This window comes from Phoca vitulina, unplaced genomic scaffold, assembly GCF_004348235.1.
Source record: "Phoca vitulina isolate PV1807 unplaced genomic scaffold, GSC_HSeal_1.0 scaffold31, whole genome shotgun sequence".
Taxonomy (NCBI): Eukaryota; Metazoa; Chordata; class Mammalia; order Carnivora; family Phocidae; genus Phoca; species Phoca vitulina.
In genome coordinates this window covers 23,696,107-23,713,746 of record NW_022589734.1, presented here as the reverse complement: position 1 = coordinate 23,713,746, position 17,640 = coordinate 23,696,107, and the positions used below count along the sequence as shown (strand labels likewise).

Here is a 17,640-nt window from a genome sequence, read left to right as displayed (position 1 = left end):
GAGTTTTCTAAACAGAGCAAAGTTGCAAGGGCCCAAGGCTGGGTAGTGGACATGTGTTGTGTCTGGTTAACTAGAATCAATTCTTTCTTCTGAGACACTGCAATTTCGAGGGGATAGCTGGCCCATGGTGTCGTCTTAAGAGACTGTCAACCAAGCTATCTTGCCCTCCCAAGGAGCAGCGACATAAGCCAAGCCACGCCAATCTCGCCATGTCAGGAAAGGGGAGAAAATCAGCACTAAGACAATGCCAATGAGCACCTGTTAGAGGGTCCCCCGTGCTGGTTTCTGCTTCTTCAGGACCGTTCTATTCTTCCAGTGAATTCCGTTTTTGTTCACAGTAGACAGTTTCTATTTTTAAAAAAGAACTCTGAGGAAGGCAGGAAGAGACATAACATGTCCCAGAACTTCTTAAGAATATTTTTGCCACATCTTAGTAACATTTATTTCTCATCACAGATCCTCTCACCATCCCCCCACACCCACTGTTTTTAAACTTGTCTGTGCTCGTATATAGAAAAGCAATTAATTTAAGGTGATTTTAAAATCTGGCCACTTAGTTTCTAGTCGCTCTTGGGACTTTCTTATGTAAATGAATTCTTTTTCCTTCCCATAATTAGCTTTCTTTGATTTGATTGCACCAGGCTGAGACCTCAAAAATAATTAGTAATAATTGTGGCCCATTCTTCTCTAGTTCATGACCTTACAACTGTTTCTAAAGCTTCACCATTAATCATTCACCATGTTTGTTAGGCGTAGGAAGATAGCTTTTTATCAAGTCTTTTCCTGGCTTAGCTGTTAAATTTTACTGATGCTATTTTATTAGGATTATGGGCTTTCTCGCCCTTCAATGTGAAGAATTTCAAGTGTGTACTAATACTGAAACAATCTCGCATCCCTAGGATAAACCCCAACGTGGTCATCATGTTTTCTCTTTCAGTAATATAACTGGATTAGATTTACCATTTTATTTAGGATTTGTCCATTTGTATTACCAGGGCTCTCGTTTCCCCCTGCTCCAAACCCTTTTGTGGGCTATCCTGGGCACTTTAGTATGTAATACTGACCTTATAGAATATACTGACAAGTTCAGTCTAATCCAGGCTTCACACGTAACATTTTTCCAGTTGATTCTTAACCTGTTGCCGTTATCCTTACAGAAGCTCCCCCGAATTTTTTAAGTCAACTTCAAGTAAGTTATGCTAACTTGCCAGGCGTGATTGACCGCTGACCGTCTTTAAGGCATTTCACTGAGGTGTTCTGACATTTGATACCTAATTAAAAATCAGACTCATCATCTTAAGTAAATTCTTCCAAATTCCCCATCATCTAGGGTCACAGTTCCCAGGTCCTGGAGACTTAAAAATCGATCCCCAAAACCATGCCAAGGTCCTTAGGCAACTGATTTGCTTTCTGTCAAGATTCTAGTTTTATCTAAATGGAAGCAAACAGCAGGTACTCTTACCTGCTTTCTTCCACTCAACATCATTTGAGATTTGTCCATGTTGTTTATGCCAACTGTTACTTTATTGCTGAGTGGTATTCCACCGTATGGATACACCACCATCTGTTCATCCTTTCATTTGCTGGTGGACATTTCGGCTACTACAGATAAAACTGAGAATGTGCCGACTAGTCTTCACGTGGACATATGCTTTCATTTCTGTTAGGTAAGCACCCCTGGGAGTGAACGGCTGGATCCTAAGGAATGCAGGTTTAGCTTTTAAGAAATGGCCATTTCCACAGCATTTGTAGTACTGAACCTGGCCGCGAGCAGTGCGGGGAAGATGCCCTTGCTTCATGGCCTCAGTATGTCGCCACAGTACGGTCACGTTTCCATTCTGCCAGCTCAGCGGCAGCTCACCGCAGGCTTGATTTGCGTTTCCCTAACGACCGAGGCTGCAGACATCTTGTCACGTGCTGGTCCGCTGTATACACCCTTTGGTCAAGTGTCCCAATTTTCCCCATTTTAAAAGCTAGGCTGTCTACTTACCGAGTTTAAGAGTTCTTTAGAGATACAAAGCTTTTGTTGGAGATTTTGCCAAATAGTTTCTCTCAGTCTATGGCTTATCTTTTCATTCTCTTCGTTCAAAGAGAAGTTTTTAATTTTTATGAAGTCCAATTTACTATAGAATTTGTACTTTTTGTGTCCTTTTTGAGAAATCTTTGCCAAAACCAGTCACTATAATTTTTCCCTTTATTTTCTTCTAGATTAATAGTGATAGCTTTTACATTAAATTGTAAAGTCCTCACTTCCCTTTTCCCTTTGCTCCCCACCACCAAATCCTGGCAATCCATCTTTCGCATTTTCCAGAAATACTTTCTATTTGCCAGGTCACCCTCTTCTGCTTAGCTCTCATTCATTCTAATAGCCTCTTGGCTCACTGCCTTCTACCCTTAACCCGTAATATTCTTTAAATTATTTTTTACTGTAGTAAAAAACACTTAGCATAAAATGTATCGTCTTAATTGGATCTTAGGCTACTGGCCCATACCTAGAACAGAGAGCTGCACGAACACAGCAGCCTCATGCAGCTACTTGAACATAAATCAAAGTTCAGTTCCGCATTCACATTAGCCACATCTCACGTGCTCAACAGCCTCGTGCGGCGAACTGGCCACCATGCTAGGTAGCAAAGGTATTTCCCACATCCCAAAGTTTTCTGGACAATGTTGCTGTACATTAATATCACTTCCATTTTCAAAGCATTCAGTTCAGGCTCTGAAGTAGAAGCTTTAACCATCAACACTGAGGTAGACTAACTCAGTATGAGAGGTAAGAACATTCAAGTTCTGTAAGGATAAATACACCTTGCCTAAAGGAATCCTTTAAAGCTCGACAAGCTCTCTATTGCCGATCTATATAAAAAGTACTTGGTATGCTTCTCAAAGAACATATTCCATCCCAAAGCTATGTACTTTGTAAACAATTTCCTTTCTCCTGTTCTTCATTCCAAACAGTACATATGGGAAATCCCTAATTGATTAATTATTCCTTCTTATTCCTCAATATACATACTCTGTACTGTAACATATGTGAAATATGTGAACAGAAAATTTCACAACCCTTGGCTTTTTCCCTGCATCTAAGTGAATGTTTACCCCCCAACCCCCCCAAGAACAATCACCCACCATTTTAAGCTTCCAAGAAGAGTCAGATTGTACCAGCCAACTGGGCCTTTTCCTGGCTACTGAGATCCATGTGGGGAGCGTCCAATACTAGATTCTCACACTCCACCATCAGAAGTACTGAGTAAGAGTATATGGAAATCAACAGTCCCTACAATGAGCCTGAAGTACAACCAGACTTGGGAGTAAAAACCTCAACCATCTCAGTCTTAGGAGAGAGAAAAAATCCCTGGCTGGCTCGGTCAGCACAGCAAGCAACTCTTGATCTTGGGGTCGTGAGCTTGAGCCCCATGCTAGGTGTAGAGCTTACTTAAAAAAAAAAAAAAAAAGGATAAATTCATTTTCTCCAAGACAGCAGAGCAACAGAAAGAAAACAACATAAAACCATAGAAACACACTTTCTCTAGCCTCGTTATACTTCATTCTTCCCAGATACACACAATGCTCAACAAGAGACTGAAGTTTATTTATCATATACACAAGTCATGTTTGACCACTGAGAAAATGCTATTTACATAAAACATCACAGATTAAAAATACATAGTATTTGTATTTTAATACAACGGGGGTCCCAGGATTCAAACAAGGAGGTCTGATTCCCACTCCGCAGTACAGTTGTTTGCTCTGCTACAAAGAACTCTAGTGGAGGTAAACTCTGGCAGTAAGTTTCTCAAGTCAGACCAGCGTGACTCACACACACGGTTTTGCATCTGTCGAGGAAGACACAGCATCTTCAGGACACGTACCAACATCTGGGGCTTCCACGTCCGAGTCCTCCCCGGTTTCCTCTTCCGAGTCACACTCCTGACTGTTTGGTGATTCGGAGTTATCCAGAGGTTCCTCATGCAGTCTCTTTTGAAAGAATAAACCAACAATTTACTGTCAACACTATACAGGCCAAGTCCGTTAGCAGTGTGCTGGTATCACTGACCCTCAATGTTCTAAAGAGGTCCTTTTCATAAAGTCTCTCAATTACATTCACTGACAGTCAAGTGTTTTATCGAAGTCTCCACCATGCTAGATCCCACTTCAGCGAAGTCACAGCGCCTAACAATTTGCTCATCTTTTTAAAGCACTGACGTGCCCTCACGGTCCACTCGAGTCAGTGCTTCTCAAACTACCTAGAGCGAAGGACCAGGTTTTCTGATTTCCAGTCTGCAGTGGACCAACACACTCAGGGCAGCTGGGAGAGCTATTACACTACTTCCAAGGGAAAACTTCGAACAGTAAGTCTGTCACAGCTTTAAAATGTAAGCAATTCAGTACAAGAAAAGCCAGTATTTGAAAAACTTTCTTCCTATCAGCAAGATGATTTTTCGAAAACATGAATAAGTTTAAGACCTACTTTTTTAGTCCAGTACTGTAAGTGAAGTCATCACGCTAATTCTTTGTTTTTCTTTAAAGATTTATTTATGAGAGAGAGGGAGGGAGGGAGGGAGCGCGCAGGGGGAGGGCCAGAGGGAGAAGGAGAGAGAAACTCTAGCAGACTCCTTGCTGAGTTCAGAGCCTGATGCCGGGCTTGATCTCAAGACCCTGATATCATGACCTGAGCTGAAACCAAGAGTCGGACACTTAACTGACTGAGCCAGCCAGGCACCCGGCCCCCCACCCACCCAACCCCAGGCTAATTCTTATAAACACATTAGCTTCTTCCAAATAAAACGTCAGATAAGACCACCAAACTTTAGTTTACCAATTAACAGTTTTATAAATGACGGTAATGTCACACTGGCATTCGTTATATTAAAACCTGTCAAAAAACTTGTCAACTGTGAAAGAAAAATTTTCCATATGTAAGTAAATTCCTTTTTATATTTCTACAAGAAAATAGATGTTCTTTTGCTTCATGATAATAATAATATCTAACAGTCATTGGGGCTCTTATGGGCAGGGACTTCTCTCCACTTTCATCGTTGTAACTCATTATTCTCATGACAAGCCTACAAAGTGCATATTTTACTCCCATCTTACAAATGAGGAAGATGAAGCCCTGACAACATACATAACCTGCTTGACTCAACAAACGTGACGGTGCTGGACAGGGAGCGAAGACTCACACCCTGGAAATCTGATTCCAGAGCCCGCACACTTACTGATGACACTGCTCCCTCAAACGATGAAAAAACAGAGGATTCTGAGTCAGGTGAGTGTGCACATACCTACCTCTATCACCTCTGCCATGTACTGCACGTGCTCCACCACCTCTGCCAGTTCTCTGTTCTCCTTCTCCAGGCGGGCAATGTCACTGTCCTTTTGCTCAATTTCTTTGTGAAGCTATACGACATAAATAAAGTTCAGTACTGCACAGATCTGCCACGCTAGAAACCAAACCACCATGCCTCCAAGTCTGCAACGGAGGGTAACCGACACACACATTCACACGCAGTTCCTACCAACGGTGCCGCCTCTGGCCCCCGACGAGCTCCTCTGGTGTAACAGTTCTGGTAACAGAGCTCCCTTTCTGATTAGACTTGTCTTAGACCAACATTAAAGCTAGTTTATATCACTCCAACCAAGCAGAAGGAACGTAATCCTGGAATGTTAAAGATGGCCACAGACTACAGTCAGTACATACTTTCTCATTTTCCTTAAGTGCTTCATAGAGCGCCTTCCTCCGTTTTTCTGCCACTTCTTTCCAATATTGAGAGGATGGATTTTCTAAAATAAATTAACGTTTTCATGTAAACCTTGAAAATACTATTATACTATTATATGCTGCTGTAAAAACCCAATAATTTTTCTACAAAAAAAATGTTCCCACAACGCTTTATAGAACATCACCAGCTTCCTCTGTTGATTTCCACTGCCATTCCAATTAGAACTAGGATGAACAACAGGCTCCTTCTAGCTTCTAGCTCAGCCACGTTGCTGCTCGGTCCCTTCATTTTCTGCTATGTGCAAGTTCCTTTCTTCAAAATCATTCTCTAGATACTTTCTTTTGAAAAGACAATTTCCAAGTCTTGTGACACTTAAGACAATCTAATGTCAGAGCTGTCATATTAATCACTAACCTTTTAATATTTCATCCATATTTGGATCTTACCAAACAGTAAAGCCTGTTCACAGTATATACCATAAGAAATTTTCAACTATCTAAACATTTGAGTAACATATCTAATAGAGTCTCCAGATTAAGAGGCTGTGGGCAGGATTTGTAACAGTATAATAAGTGATTTGTTATTTTATTTAATATTTAAATAATTAAATATTAAATTAGTTATTAATAATAATTTAAATTTATCATTAACTAAAACATTTAAGAAAAGTTATACATTTTTTCATACCTGCAATCATAAGATCAAACGCTTCTTGAGTAACTTCACTAAAATTTTTATTTTCACTATGTTCTGGGACAAAAACAACTCCAGAGCTGGAAGCCTTAGATGTTAACTGGTCGTTCCAATGTTTCCTTTTGGATAAGGCTTTAACCAACTACAATGAGAATACATACATCAATCTCATTTATTTTGATTTAATGAACAAGAAAGTTGGGTGGTTTTATCATGTATGTATTAAAAACAGAGCACTCATATGTCTGTTTGAAATCTTTGGATCTTTTAAAAGAATCACAAATTTAAAACTCTACCAAAATGTAGTTATTTTTTAGGAATTTTATTTGCAGCAACTATCCTAGATTAGACTTAGGTCTAAGGCTTAGCTGAAATTATTTTTTTTGTTTAAATAACTGAGTACCACAGAAAGGCCGTATTTTCAGACCTGTAAAAGTCTAGACACCCTCATCTGTGATTTTATCCTTTACAGACAGGGGTAAATGAATGACTGTAACATTTTATTCCCAAAACATCAAACATTATTCCTGTTGGCTAACCCATAACTTCTTACATCATCCCAGTGCTACTGTAGGTCTTCATACCAATTCTGAACTTCCTAAATTGAACCATCAATACAAAAACCATTTCTGAGAGAAACACACAATCATTATTCTTGAATTATTTCCAAGCTTCAATGACCTAGGCATCTCCGGATCAAGGACATCTTGGAAAGGTCTTTAATGTAAAGTTAGTATCATTTGTACCATTCTAGCCCGATAACACATACCTCATTCTCTCTTCCAACAAGTGATCCAGCTGCTGAAGGCTGAATCATCTTCAGAGTTCTTCTTGGCACAGGACTATTCTAAAAGTCAACAAAATTTATTATCTGGTTACTCAGTTGTTATACGGGTTATTACTCTCGTACTCCTATAATTTAGGAAAAAGAAAACACTAAGAATACTAGTATTTGGTCTGCTATATAATATTAAATAGGAGCAATATATTGGTTTTTTCAACTAGCAAACTTGTTATTTCCCTAAATTATAATAAAGTTTAAAGAAAGCCTAATGGATCACATTACCCAAACTTGACACAAGTAGCTTTTCTCCTTCCATTTCAATACATGCTGTATTATAGTCATCTTGTTAACTAATCACATCCAGTTAAAAAATATAACAAAATTTCTAAGCTCTAATACTTCAGACCATATTGATGAAACTGCAGTACAACAGGAATATTTGTATTCCCTCTTAAAAAGATCTGCCACACAGAAACTAGAAACCTACCAGACATCATAACATTTACAGTAGAAACCCACAAAAGGGGTAAACTGGGGGAAAAGGTTATTTACACTGCAAAATATTTCTTCCCCTACTCAAAAATATTCATCTCAGACTTCCTTTAAATAGCAACTATCCCCTAACACATGTATATGTATTCACCAAAGGAATACAATTTTCAAGAACACACCTTATACAGAACCAAATACACATCTAAGAGGACCCCCCCCCCCCCCGCAATCTTCACCTGACTGCAGAAGCGGTTTTGCTTCAAGCCCATTCATTAGGAGACGGCCACAAAGTCCATGCCAGAGGCACACGAGAATACCGTGAATTTGCCCACACTACTGTTTTGGAAAAAACTTAGCCTTCCTTATAACATGTAAATAGCTTCCCATATATTTCCTGATCTGAAAGCGCTCTCTCTTTTTGCAAGAAATCATTAGTTATCCTGCCGCCATGGGATAGCAAACAATGGTGAACACTCAAACAAGGGCAGCAAGAACATGACACTGAAGCAGCGTGGGAAAGTTTCTGCTTCCATGCAGTACTTCATAGGACGAGAGCTCACCTTTCCCACGGTACAGTTTCTACTGCCGATTATTATCTCACTATTGAACTGAAGAACAAATGCCAGCTACTCTGAGAACAAATATTACAACAACATTTCAGATGTAATTTAGATTATAGATTAGTCCACAGACAAACAGAAGAAAACCTAACTTTGGACCCTTAAGAATAGGAGGTGTTAATTTATTTAAATGCTTGCTACTAATAATGGCCAAAGAAGCCAGATAAATCAATGCCACACACAAAAAAATGGCCATTTTTAACTTTTGTACATGTAGGCCTGAAGCACCCAGCCCCTGAGATGAAATATGGCTATTATCATTTTCTTCATACAGATCATGCATTGGAATACCAGACTCTTTAGAGCCAAGAGGTTCAGGTTCTTAGATATTAATAGGTCTTAATCTTTTTAGAAAACCATTTGGGATTCTGGGAACCCTTCTCTCAAAAAAAAAAATGCACACAAGAGCACTACTCACATGGAGTTTTGCCTAATTGGTAGGAAATCCATGAACTCCTATAATTCACTCTTATAGATCTAGTTTTAGTCCAATCTCTTTCTTTTACAGAGATGTAAACTGAGGCTGGGATGCTAAATAATTCACCCAACGTCAGAGCTGTGGAGGCTAAATCAAGAATCAAACAGAACCAGTCCTTTTATATCCAAGATAGTTGTACTCTAGCTAGTACACATTACATTTTTCTTTAGATATAAAGATCTGCTGAAATGATATAAACTGAAAGCATCTGCTATCACTTATGAAAGGCTTTTATTTATTCTATTTAATTTAAATCTGCAAAATGATAGTTTTCCTGAAGATGTGGTCTCATTACCGGGAACCCTCACCCTCTAAGTTGTGTGGCAGAAGCTTGTTAAGTTGTAAATTCATTTAGAACCTTAAGAGCAAATCAGTCAAAGTTACAAATTCAAAATTAAATTCTGTTCTTATTGTTATATGAATAAATATTTGGGATAAGATTTCCAGTGACAGCATATTGGGATTCAAAAAGTGTAGCAAAACAAGCAGGTTCGATGGTAATGAGTATGATCTTCTCTGGACACACGTGCACTGTAACGCAAAATGTGTCTCTAGTCAAAGACACCAATTCTCAAGATACAAAGGATTTTAATAAAGTCATTTTATAAAATGGAGCAGTGGAAAGAAAGCAACCACAATCTTATTTACAGAGAATCCTAAGGAATCTACTAAAAAACTACTAGATCTAATAAGTTCAGCAAGGTTGCAGGATTTAAGATCAAATTCAAAATGCAAAAATCAACTGTTTTCCATATAGCAGCAATGAACACACAGAAAATTTAATTTAAGAACAATTCTATCTACAGTAGCATTAAAAATAAAATACTTAAGAAAAAATTAAGCAAAAGGAGTATAAAACTCAATACTCTGAAAACTACCAAAACATTGTTGAAAGAAATTAAGACCTAAACAAACGGAAAGAGATTCCATGTAATGGGATCATAAAACTAAACTGTTCAACCTTAATTAATTTTTTTAAAGTTCTCTAGTGTTACTTGTCCTCTAGCTAAAAGCTCGGCACTTCAAAGTTTATAGAAACAATAGCCAGATTAAATTTAGTTAAATTATGTCAAAATGCTTCTAACCACATGCTTTCTTCAACAAATGAAAGTGATTCTATCACATACCTTTACATTCTCTTTGATTTCTTCTTGTTTCTGCTTCATACTCGGATTCATTATACACCTGGTGGAGTACAAAAAACTAGTAATTCATACCATAAACAGAAAGTGGTTTGCACCCGAAGGTGGAGTTTAGATTTTGTTGTTGTTGTTGAAAGTATTTACAAGTATTTACAATCATAGAACTCATTACTACTATACAGTAAAACTACGATCTTTTCTCACTGTACCCAAACTCAGCCCCATCAATGACTACAGGGACTAAAGTTCGTGACTCTTACTATCTATATTACATACACACACACAAACAATAATTCTGGTTAGAAACATCTTGTTACAACAGGAAAATTAGGTATTCTAAACAAATTTACAAAACACTGTGGTGTCCTGGATTAAACAGAGGACTCAAAAAAACCTGAGAAATGGTCACCAAGAAAAGCAAAACGATAAATGGTCACCAGGTACGTGGGTATGCTCAAGTGTGTCCTGAAGAATAGCATTCTAGGGGCACCTGGGTGGCTCAATCAGGTGGGCTTGGGTCATGATCTCAGGGTCCTGGGACCCAGCCCTATGTCGGGCTCCCTGCTCAGCGGGGAGTCTCCTCCCTCTGCTTCTGTCTGCTGCTCCCCGTTTGTTCTCTCTCTCTCTCAAACGAATAAATAAAATCTTAAAAAATAAATAGCATTCTAACTTTGCTGTTTCAAAGGCAGTTTTAAGCTATAATAAAATTGGCTCTGGTACCCAGCAATAGGTCTGCAGTGATTTAATATCCGATCTGAGATTATGTATTCACATTGGCAGGGAATGTTTGACCATCACCATGAACTGAGACACTGCGGGAAGCGAGGAAGAGGGAGCAGAAGATAAAGGGATTACGCAACGTGGGTAACCAGACCCCTGGGCCAGACTCGCTCCAAACCCCACCTCCGAACCGCCGGGACAGGTCTGCGCCTGCCAAACATCTTGACTGCTGCACGTTATGCCTTCACTCGGTGCAGCGGCTTTCAGACTCCCACTGGGACTCACCTCCTGCTCAGACATTTACACCGAGCCCTAGCGCAAGCACAGACGAGCGTTTAAACCAAAAAACCCCTAATGGTGTGTGCACCTTATTTTCACTTCTATCTCATGTTAAGCAAATGCTGACCGGGACCCACTAAACTGAGCAATGTTTTCTCAAACCGCACGTCGCAGCCCGGGATCCCCAAATCGTTTACTTGGGTCTCGAACACTGTTTAGAAAAATGTAACCGAAGAGACGCGAGAACACCGAGCGCACAGCATGCGAGGCGCAAGTAGGGCTTCGGGAAACTTCCCGTTCCCTCGTCTGGCTGCATCCCGAACTGCGATGTGCGTGAGCTTCCGTCAGGGCCACGGTCCAAACAGGTGGCAGCCCCTGGCCCAGCGCAGTCTCTCCTAGGCCTGTCACACGCCGGTCGGCAGCCCTGCACGGGGCTGGGGCCCCAGGACACGCAGAGGCACGGGGGACACCAGCGGCACCAACCGCGGGTCGTTTCAGCGGGCGACGCACGACTCCGCAGGCTCCGGGCACAGCGAGCCCCACGACGCGGCGGGCCGGAGCTCCCCGCGCAGGCCGGGGGCCGGCGGGACTCGGGGCTCCCGCCGCGGCTCCCACCGGGGCTCCCCGCGCAGGCCGGGGGCCGGCGGGACTCGGGGCTCCCGCCGCGGCTCCCACCGGGGCTCCCACCGCAGGCCGGGGGTCGGCGGGACTCGGGGCGGCGCGCCGGGGCTCCCATCGCGGGCACGCGTCCGGGACGCGCCCGCCAACCAATCGGGAGCGCGGACAGGAGAGCGCGCCAAAACCGACCCAGCCAATGGGGCAGCCCCTCGTCCGCGGGGCCCTGCCTCCCCCGCGCGCCCCGTAACGTCCACTCCGACCCCGGCCGCGGCCCGGCAGCCGTCAAGGGAGCGGCCCCCGCGTTCCCACCTCTCTCACGCTTATCGGACGGGCGCGCTCGGTCCTCGTAGCGGACGCAGGGAGCTGCGGCGGGAGCACCTCGCACACGGTCCACCGCCGCTGGGAAAGCTGGCGAACTCCGCTCGCCTGCGCGACGGCCACGTGACCAGCTGACGCCAGACGGATCCCGCGAATCGCCTCCCGCCTCCGCCCCCTCGGCCCCGCCCCCTCGGCCCCGCCCCTTCCTGCGCCTGCGCGGTGGGAGTTGCGCGGATTGGGGCGGGGCCGTCCGGGGGTTTCTGCCGGCGGGGCGGTCGCTGCCCTCTGACCTTGCCTCGGAATTCTCCCCTCGGTGCAATGCTCTCTTCTCTTTGCCCTTTTCAAGGGCAGGGGGCGGGGCAAGCTCTCCCACCAGACACGCCGTCCGGGAGAACAAACTGTCGTATCGGAAGCGCCCGGCGTACCTGTCGGCGAAGCCGTGGCTGCGCGGGCTCCCGATTGTGTTCCGACGCTTGTATTTCGGCTGCGTGCATCCTGACTGTGCTGCGCTTCGGTGGGGGCTCCGCAGGCCGGACTCGGCCGTCGGTTGCTCCTGCCGCCGCTCACCGAGCGCCCGGCACGCGCCCAGGACTGGTCTGGCGCGGGAATGCAAGGAGCGGGGTCCCCTTCGCGACACCTGTAGCTTTGCTTTATCATTCCTCTGCAAAATCCTCAGCTCCCCGGTGACATAGCACGTTTGGGGTCACCGGAGTCTGGCCTTTTGTGTACATCTACCGTAACGCGAGTCTGTTTTCCCATTCCTTAACTTTTCCTGGGATTGTCATTCTCAGAGGGAGGACTGCCCCGCACCGCGCACAGCGCCGCTCTCGGGCAGAGCTCTCACCTGTGCGCCCACCTGCCCACCTGCCCACCTCCTGCCTCTCACCGGTTTCTCTTCCACCGACCTCACAATGTACAGAGCACAGAGCTGTGGTCCTGGCTTTGTTTGGGAGACATACATAAAATCTAAATTCGTAAAGGAAACAGTCCATTGATTGGAAAACTATCCGTAGACCGGATTGCCAAAGTGAGAATCCTGACGACCAGTGCCAAGTACAAGCACAGTGTCGTTTGACTGTGAAACACCAGCCAGTCAAAACAGTAACTCTGACTTCCAGTTTCTTCATTCAGCCGCCTGATAAAAAGGCATCACTGGGAAGACCCAAAATGGTATGTATATACAACGTTCTATTCAGGTAGCCTGTACTGGGTAGAGTATAAAGCAAAGTTCATAATGTTTCTTAACAGAACTAAAAAAACTGGGAAAGACAAATCTCTTCCATAAGAAAATGGTAAGCAAACCAAGGAGGTAGAATCATGAGGTCACCAGGTTAAAAACCTGAGGAGCAATAAGAGAATTGGTGATTTTCCAGAAGTATCACGAAACCCACTTACCTAAATGTTATCTGTAGTTGCTAATAGTATTTGTTAGTTTGGGAATGGTGTGGGGGAGACTTTTCCGTTATACATTTCAGTATTGCTTGACTTTTTTTTTTTTAATTCAACATACCGAAGGAGATGATTCCTGCTTTAGGAAAAATCGTGAGGCTCCCAGAGTCTGAAACAACCATTTTACCAGCTTAGGTTAGATCCTTTTTGCTTTGCCTGCTGAATGATCAACTAGTTAATGTGACTAATTCAGATCTGTACCTGCACTATCCAGTTGGGTGGCCACTAGTCACACAGTGACTATTGAGCACTTGAGATGTGGCTAGTGTTCATCGAAATATGCTATAATGTAACATACATACTGAATTTCAAAGATTTAGTGTGAAAAGAAGAATGTAAAACATTTCCATAATTTTTTGTACTGATCACATGTTGAAATGATACTTTGGATATACTGGGTTAAATGCAAGTGTTGTTAAAATTCATTTCATTGGTTTCTTTTTACTTTTTAAAATATGGCTACCTGAAAAAAAAATTAATGATCGATGTGGCTCACGTTTGTGTCTCACATTGTATTTCAGTGAGACATGACTGTGCTAAAATACCACAACATACGTCATCCCAGTGAATCTTCTTAGTAGCCCTGTCAGGTAGATGTTTTCTACTCCCTACTTCACGAGACTGAGAGGCTAAATTACAGGCCCAAGATCTCAGACCACTAGCCGGTGACAGACAGACTTCGGATCTCCTGACTCAGAGTCCACATATGGAAAGAGAGAGGTTCTGAAAATATTCCTCTCTCCAGAGGCAGAAGATCCTCAAGGCCCCAAACTACTGGGAATGTCTCTACAATGTATGCTTTCCTACTGTTTTTGAAGAACAAATTTATAGGGAAAACAATTTTGTAGGGATCTGGAAAAAAGTGGCAAGTGGTTGTCATTTAATCAGAATTTGGCCCTAGACATCCAAATATCCTGTAGTCTTATCTGCACTAAGGAAACTACGGGTATTGATCGGATAAGATTGTGCAGTAACATTGGCTCGCGTATAATCCTTCAGTTGACTGCAATGTTACATGCACAAGTTTAAAAAAAATTCACGGATGTTTCTCTGTAATCTTTCTATTAGCCACTTCCACATTGCTGTGCAGTAGAGAGCTGTTTGTTCGTGTCTTGCCCAAGAACATTTATAATCAGTTTACCGAAAGAGAAGGAAAGAAAAAGAAGCACAATAATGAACTGTAATAGAAAAACAAAACCAGTCATTTAACATGATATAAAAAATAATGATAAATTAAAATGTTAATGAAAGGCAGTAGGACCAACTGAGAGGACATATACCTTTTTAAAATTTATCATTTATTAAGGCTAAACTAAATTCCCAAGGTTTTCAGCCAGAGTTCAGAAATTGCCTATTACATGATAATCCCTATTTTTCTGAAAGCTTCCCTGGGGGAACACATAACAATTGATTACAGTCTTTTCTAAAAGCTCATATAGGATCATTTGTAGTGATCCAGTTCCTCTACTCTGAATTATATTAAAATAGTCGAATTTACGTTTTAGGTTACCTGAAATGTGCACAAAGTTGAAAAAAAATGAGAGCAGAAAAGAAATTCAGATGCAAACAATTTATCAGATTTAGGGTTTTTATTTTTTAATTTTTTTAATTTTTTTATTTTTCTAAATAGGCTGTATGCCCAGTGTGGGGCTTGATTGAACTCACAACCTGGAGATCAAGAGTCATGCTCTACCAGCTGAGCCACCCAGGCACCCTAGTGTTTTTATTTTTAAGGTAACATTTTAATAATTAATAACATGAGATACATACTAATTTTAATGATGATAAATTAGCTTTAAGATAAAAGGCAGTAAATAGGTGATTATAAAGTACCAAGGAAATGAAAAAACACATAGTGAATGTAGTCCATGATGAACATACACCATTATATGTAATAAGCCATTATATGTAATTTTTCTTTTCATTGTATTTGTATTTTATTTTTTTGATTTTTTTTTAAAGCTTAACTTCTTTCTTTCTCACTTTCTTTCTTTCATTTTATTTAAGTAATCTCTACACCCAACATGAGGCTCAAACTCATGACCCTGAGATCAAGAGCTGTATGCTCCTCCAACCGAGCCAGCCAGGCGCCCCATAAAATTTATTCTTTTTTTTTTTTTTTTTTTTTTTTGGTAATCTCTACACCCAGTGTGGGGCTCAAGCTCAGGACCCTGAGATCAAGAGTTGCATGCTTTTCCTATTGAACCAGCCAGGCGCCCCAGTGTAATTTTAAAAGGGTGTTTTTGTTTTGTTTTGTTTTGTTTAAAAAAGGGTGTTTTAACTTTCACTTTTCAGAACAATGAGTATTGATCCTGAGAAGTTCATTATTTACAAAAGACATATCTAGATCTGCTAGTTGTCATTTGTATAAAGAAGCTGCCGAAATTTCACAATGGGCTGTCTGTGTTCCTTTTTCAAAACAAGTGCATTCCAAGCAGAAATTGTTTTCTTAATCTCTCTTTTCCTTTGATATTTATTTATATTTTATTTCTTAAACCCAGACCATTTCTCTAAGGATTTGGGCATGGAGAAAATTTTCACAAAATTCACAGAGTTAATTTTATAAAAGTGAACTTGTTGAGTCAGCTTATGTGGTGAGAATGAATTGCTGGCTACATAAGGGAGGACAGGTGTATTAGGTATTTGTTCAAGAGAAACAAAACCAGTAGGATGGGTATAGATATAAAGAATTTGCCCACATGATTACGTCAGCTGGCAAGTCCACAATCTGCAAAGCCAATGTCCCCGTTTGAATCTGAAGGCCTGAAGCTTCTATAGAGCCTATGTCCCGGTTTAAGGGTCATCAGGCAGGAGGATTCTCTCCTATGGGGGGGGGATTGAGGGGATGGGGCTGGGGGAGGGTCAGGCTTTCATTTGATTGGGTGAGGCCCACTCACATTACGAAAGACTATTTGCTTTGCTCAGTTTACTTATTTAAACGTGAATCTCATCTAAAAACACCCTCACAGAAACACCCAGAATAATGTTTGACCAAATATCTGGGCACCCGATGGCTCAGTCAAGTTTACCTAAAATGAGGCATCACAATGGGAAAGAAAGCCTTCCCTGGACCTTGACTGAGGATGCACTTGGATTCCCTTCAAATGGGAAGGCCTGGAAGTACACTACACCCCATGCTCAGCTGATGGGTTAGTAGGAACATCTTCTATGAAGGAGAGAGCAAATTATGCCTTATGTCTTGTTAGTTTCAAAGGAACCAAAAACTGTGAAGTGTTATGTTCAGATGAAGGACTGCAGCTCTGTTTTCTAGTGGCAGATGTTGGCTCCTTGTGAGATCTGTAAAGGGAGGATCTGGCCCTTGGAGATAGCCACTTTCTCCCTACTCTTTTTTTTTTTTTTTTAAAGATTTTATTTATTTATTTGAGAGAGAGAGAATGAGAGAGAGCACATGAGAGGGGGGAGGGTCAGAGGGAGAAGCAGACTCCCTGCCGAGCAGGGAGCCTGATGTGGGACTCGATCCAGGGACTCCAGGATCATGACCTGAGCCGAAGGCAGTCGCCTAACCAACTGAGCCACCCAGGCGCCCCTCTCCCTACTCTTCCTCCCATCCTCCTCCTCCTGCATCAGTCTCTGTGTCCAAATTTCCCCATTTTGTAAGGACATAAGTTATATTGGACTAGGATCTGCTCTAGACTGAATGTCGGTGTCCCTCCAAAATTTTGAAACCTAATCCCCGATATGATACTATTTGGAGGTGGGGACCTTTGGGCAGTAATTATAAATGGAATCAGTGCCCTTATGAAAGAGATCCCAAGGAGCTCCCTCACTCCTTCCATCATGTAAGGACACAGTGAAAAGGTGGCCAAGAAGCACCAGGAAGCAGGCCCTCACCAGACAGAATCTGCAGGCCCCTTGATCTTGGACTTCCCAGCCTCCAGAACTGTGAGAAATAAATGTTTATTGTTTAAGTCACCCAGTCTCTGGTATTTTTGCCATAATAGTCCAAACAGAATAAGGTAGGCTCTACCCTATCGTGTTCACTTGATTCCCTCTATAAAGACCCTGTCTTCAAATAAGGTCACATTGTGAGGTACTGTGGGTTAGGACTTCAGCCTATGATTTGGTGGAGTGGGGGGGGAGGAGCACACAATTCAACCCATAACAGAAAGCTTTCAGCTCTCCTAGTCTACTCCACTCAACTGCTTGCTCCTCACTTCAGAGCGGGAGTAGCCAGCATGCACTCCAGGACTGATCAGGGCAAGTACCTGAGTAGTCCTGCCATGTGTGTTGTCTTTTCCTTTTTGTGGTCATTTGAACTTTATTGTATTAGAAGAGCCAAGCAGTTCCTACATTTTAAAACGGC

At 42.2% G+C, this 17,640-nt stretch overlaps 1 protein-coding gene across 1 annotated transcript; it reads right to left on the bottom strand.

Moving 5' to 3' along the window:
* Positions 1 to 3,573: 3,573 nt before the first annotated feature.
* Positions 3,574 to 11,995, bottom strand: GMNN (geminin DNA replication inhibitor). The gene is made up of 7 exons (XM_032424981.1): positions 11,859 to 11,995; positions 9,918 to 9,975; positions 7,186 to 7,263; positions 6,411 to 6,558; positions 5,702 to 5,784; positions 5,290 to 5,400; positions 3,574 to 3,978 (listed from the first exon to the last, which is right to left on the bottom strand). Exons 2-7 carry the CDS (start codon positions 9,966 to 9,968, stop codon positions 3,817 to 3,819), a joined length of 633 nt encoding a protein of 210 aa, XP_032280872.1. The 5' UTR covers positions 9,969 to 9,975; positions 11,859 to 11,995; the 3' UTR covers positions 3,574 to 3,816.
* Between the last annotated feature and the right edge of the window lie 5,645 nt (positions 11,996 to 17,640).

What these genes read in the sequence shown, in the direction of transcription:
- GMNN (XM_032424981.1), bottom strand. Translation starts at nt 9,968, where the DNA reads ATGAATCCGAGTATGAAGCAGAAACAAGAAGAAATCAAAGAGAATGTA. An exon ending in TTGTTGGAAGAGAGAATGAG is followed by an intron (nt 6,559 to 7,185) that starts GTATGTGTTATC and finishes TTCTCATTGTAG; the next exon opens with TTGGTTAAAGCCTTATCCAA. An exon ending in ACATGGCAGAGGTGATAGAG is followed by an intron (nt 3,979 to 5,289) that starts GTAGGTATGTGC and finishes TTCTTTCAAAAG; the next exon opens with AGACTGCATGAGGAACCTCT.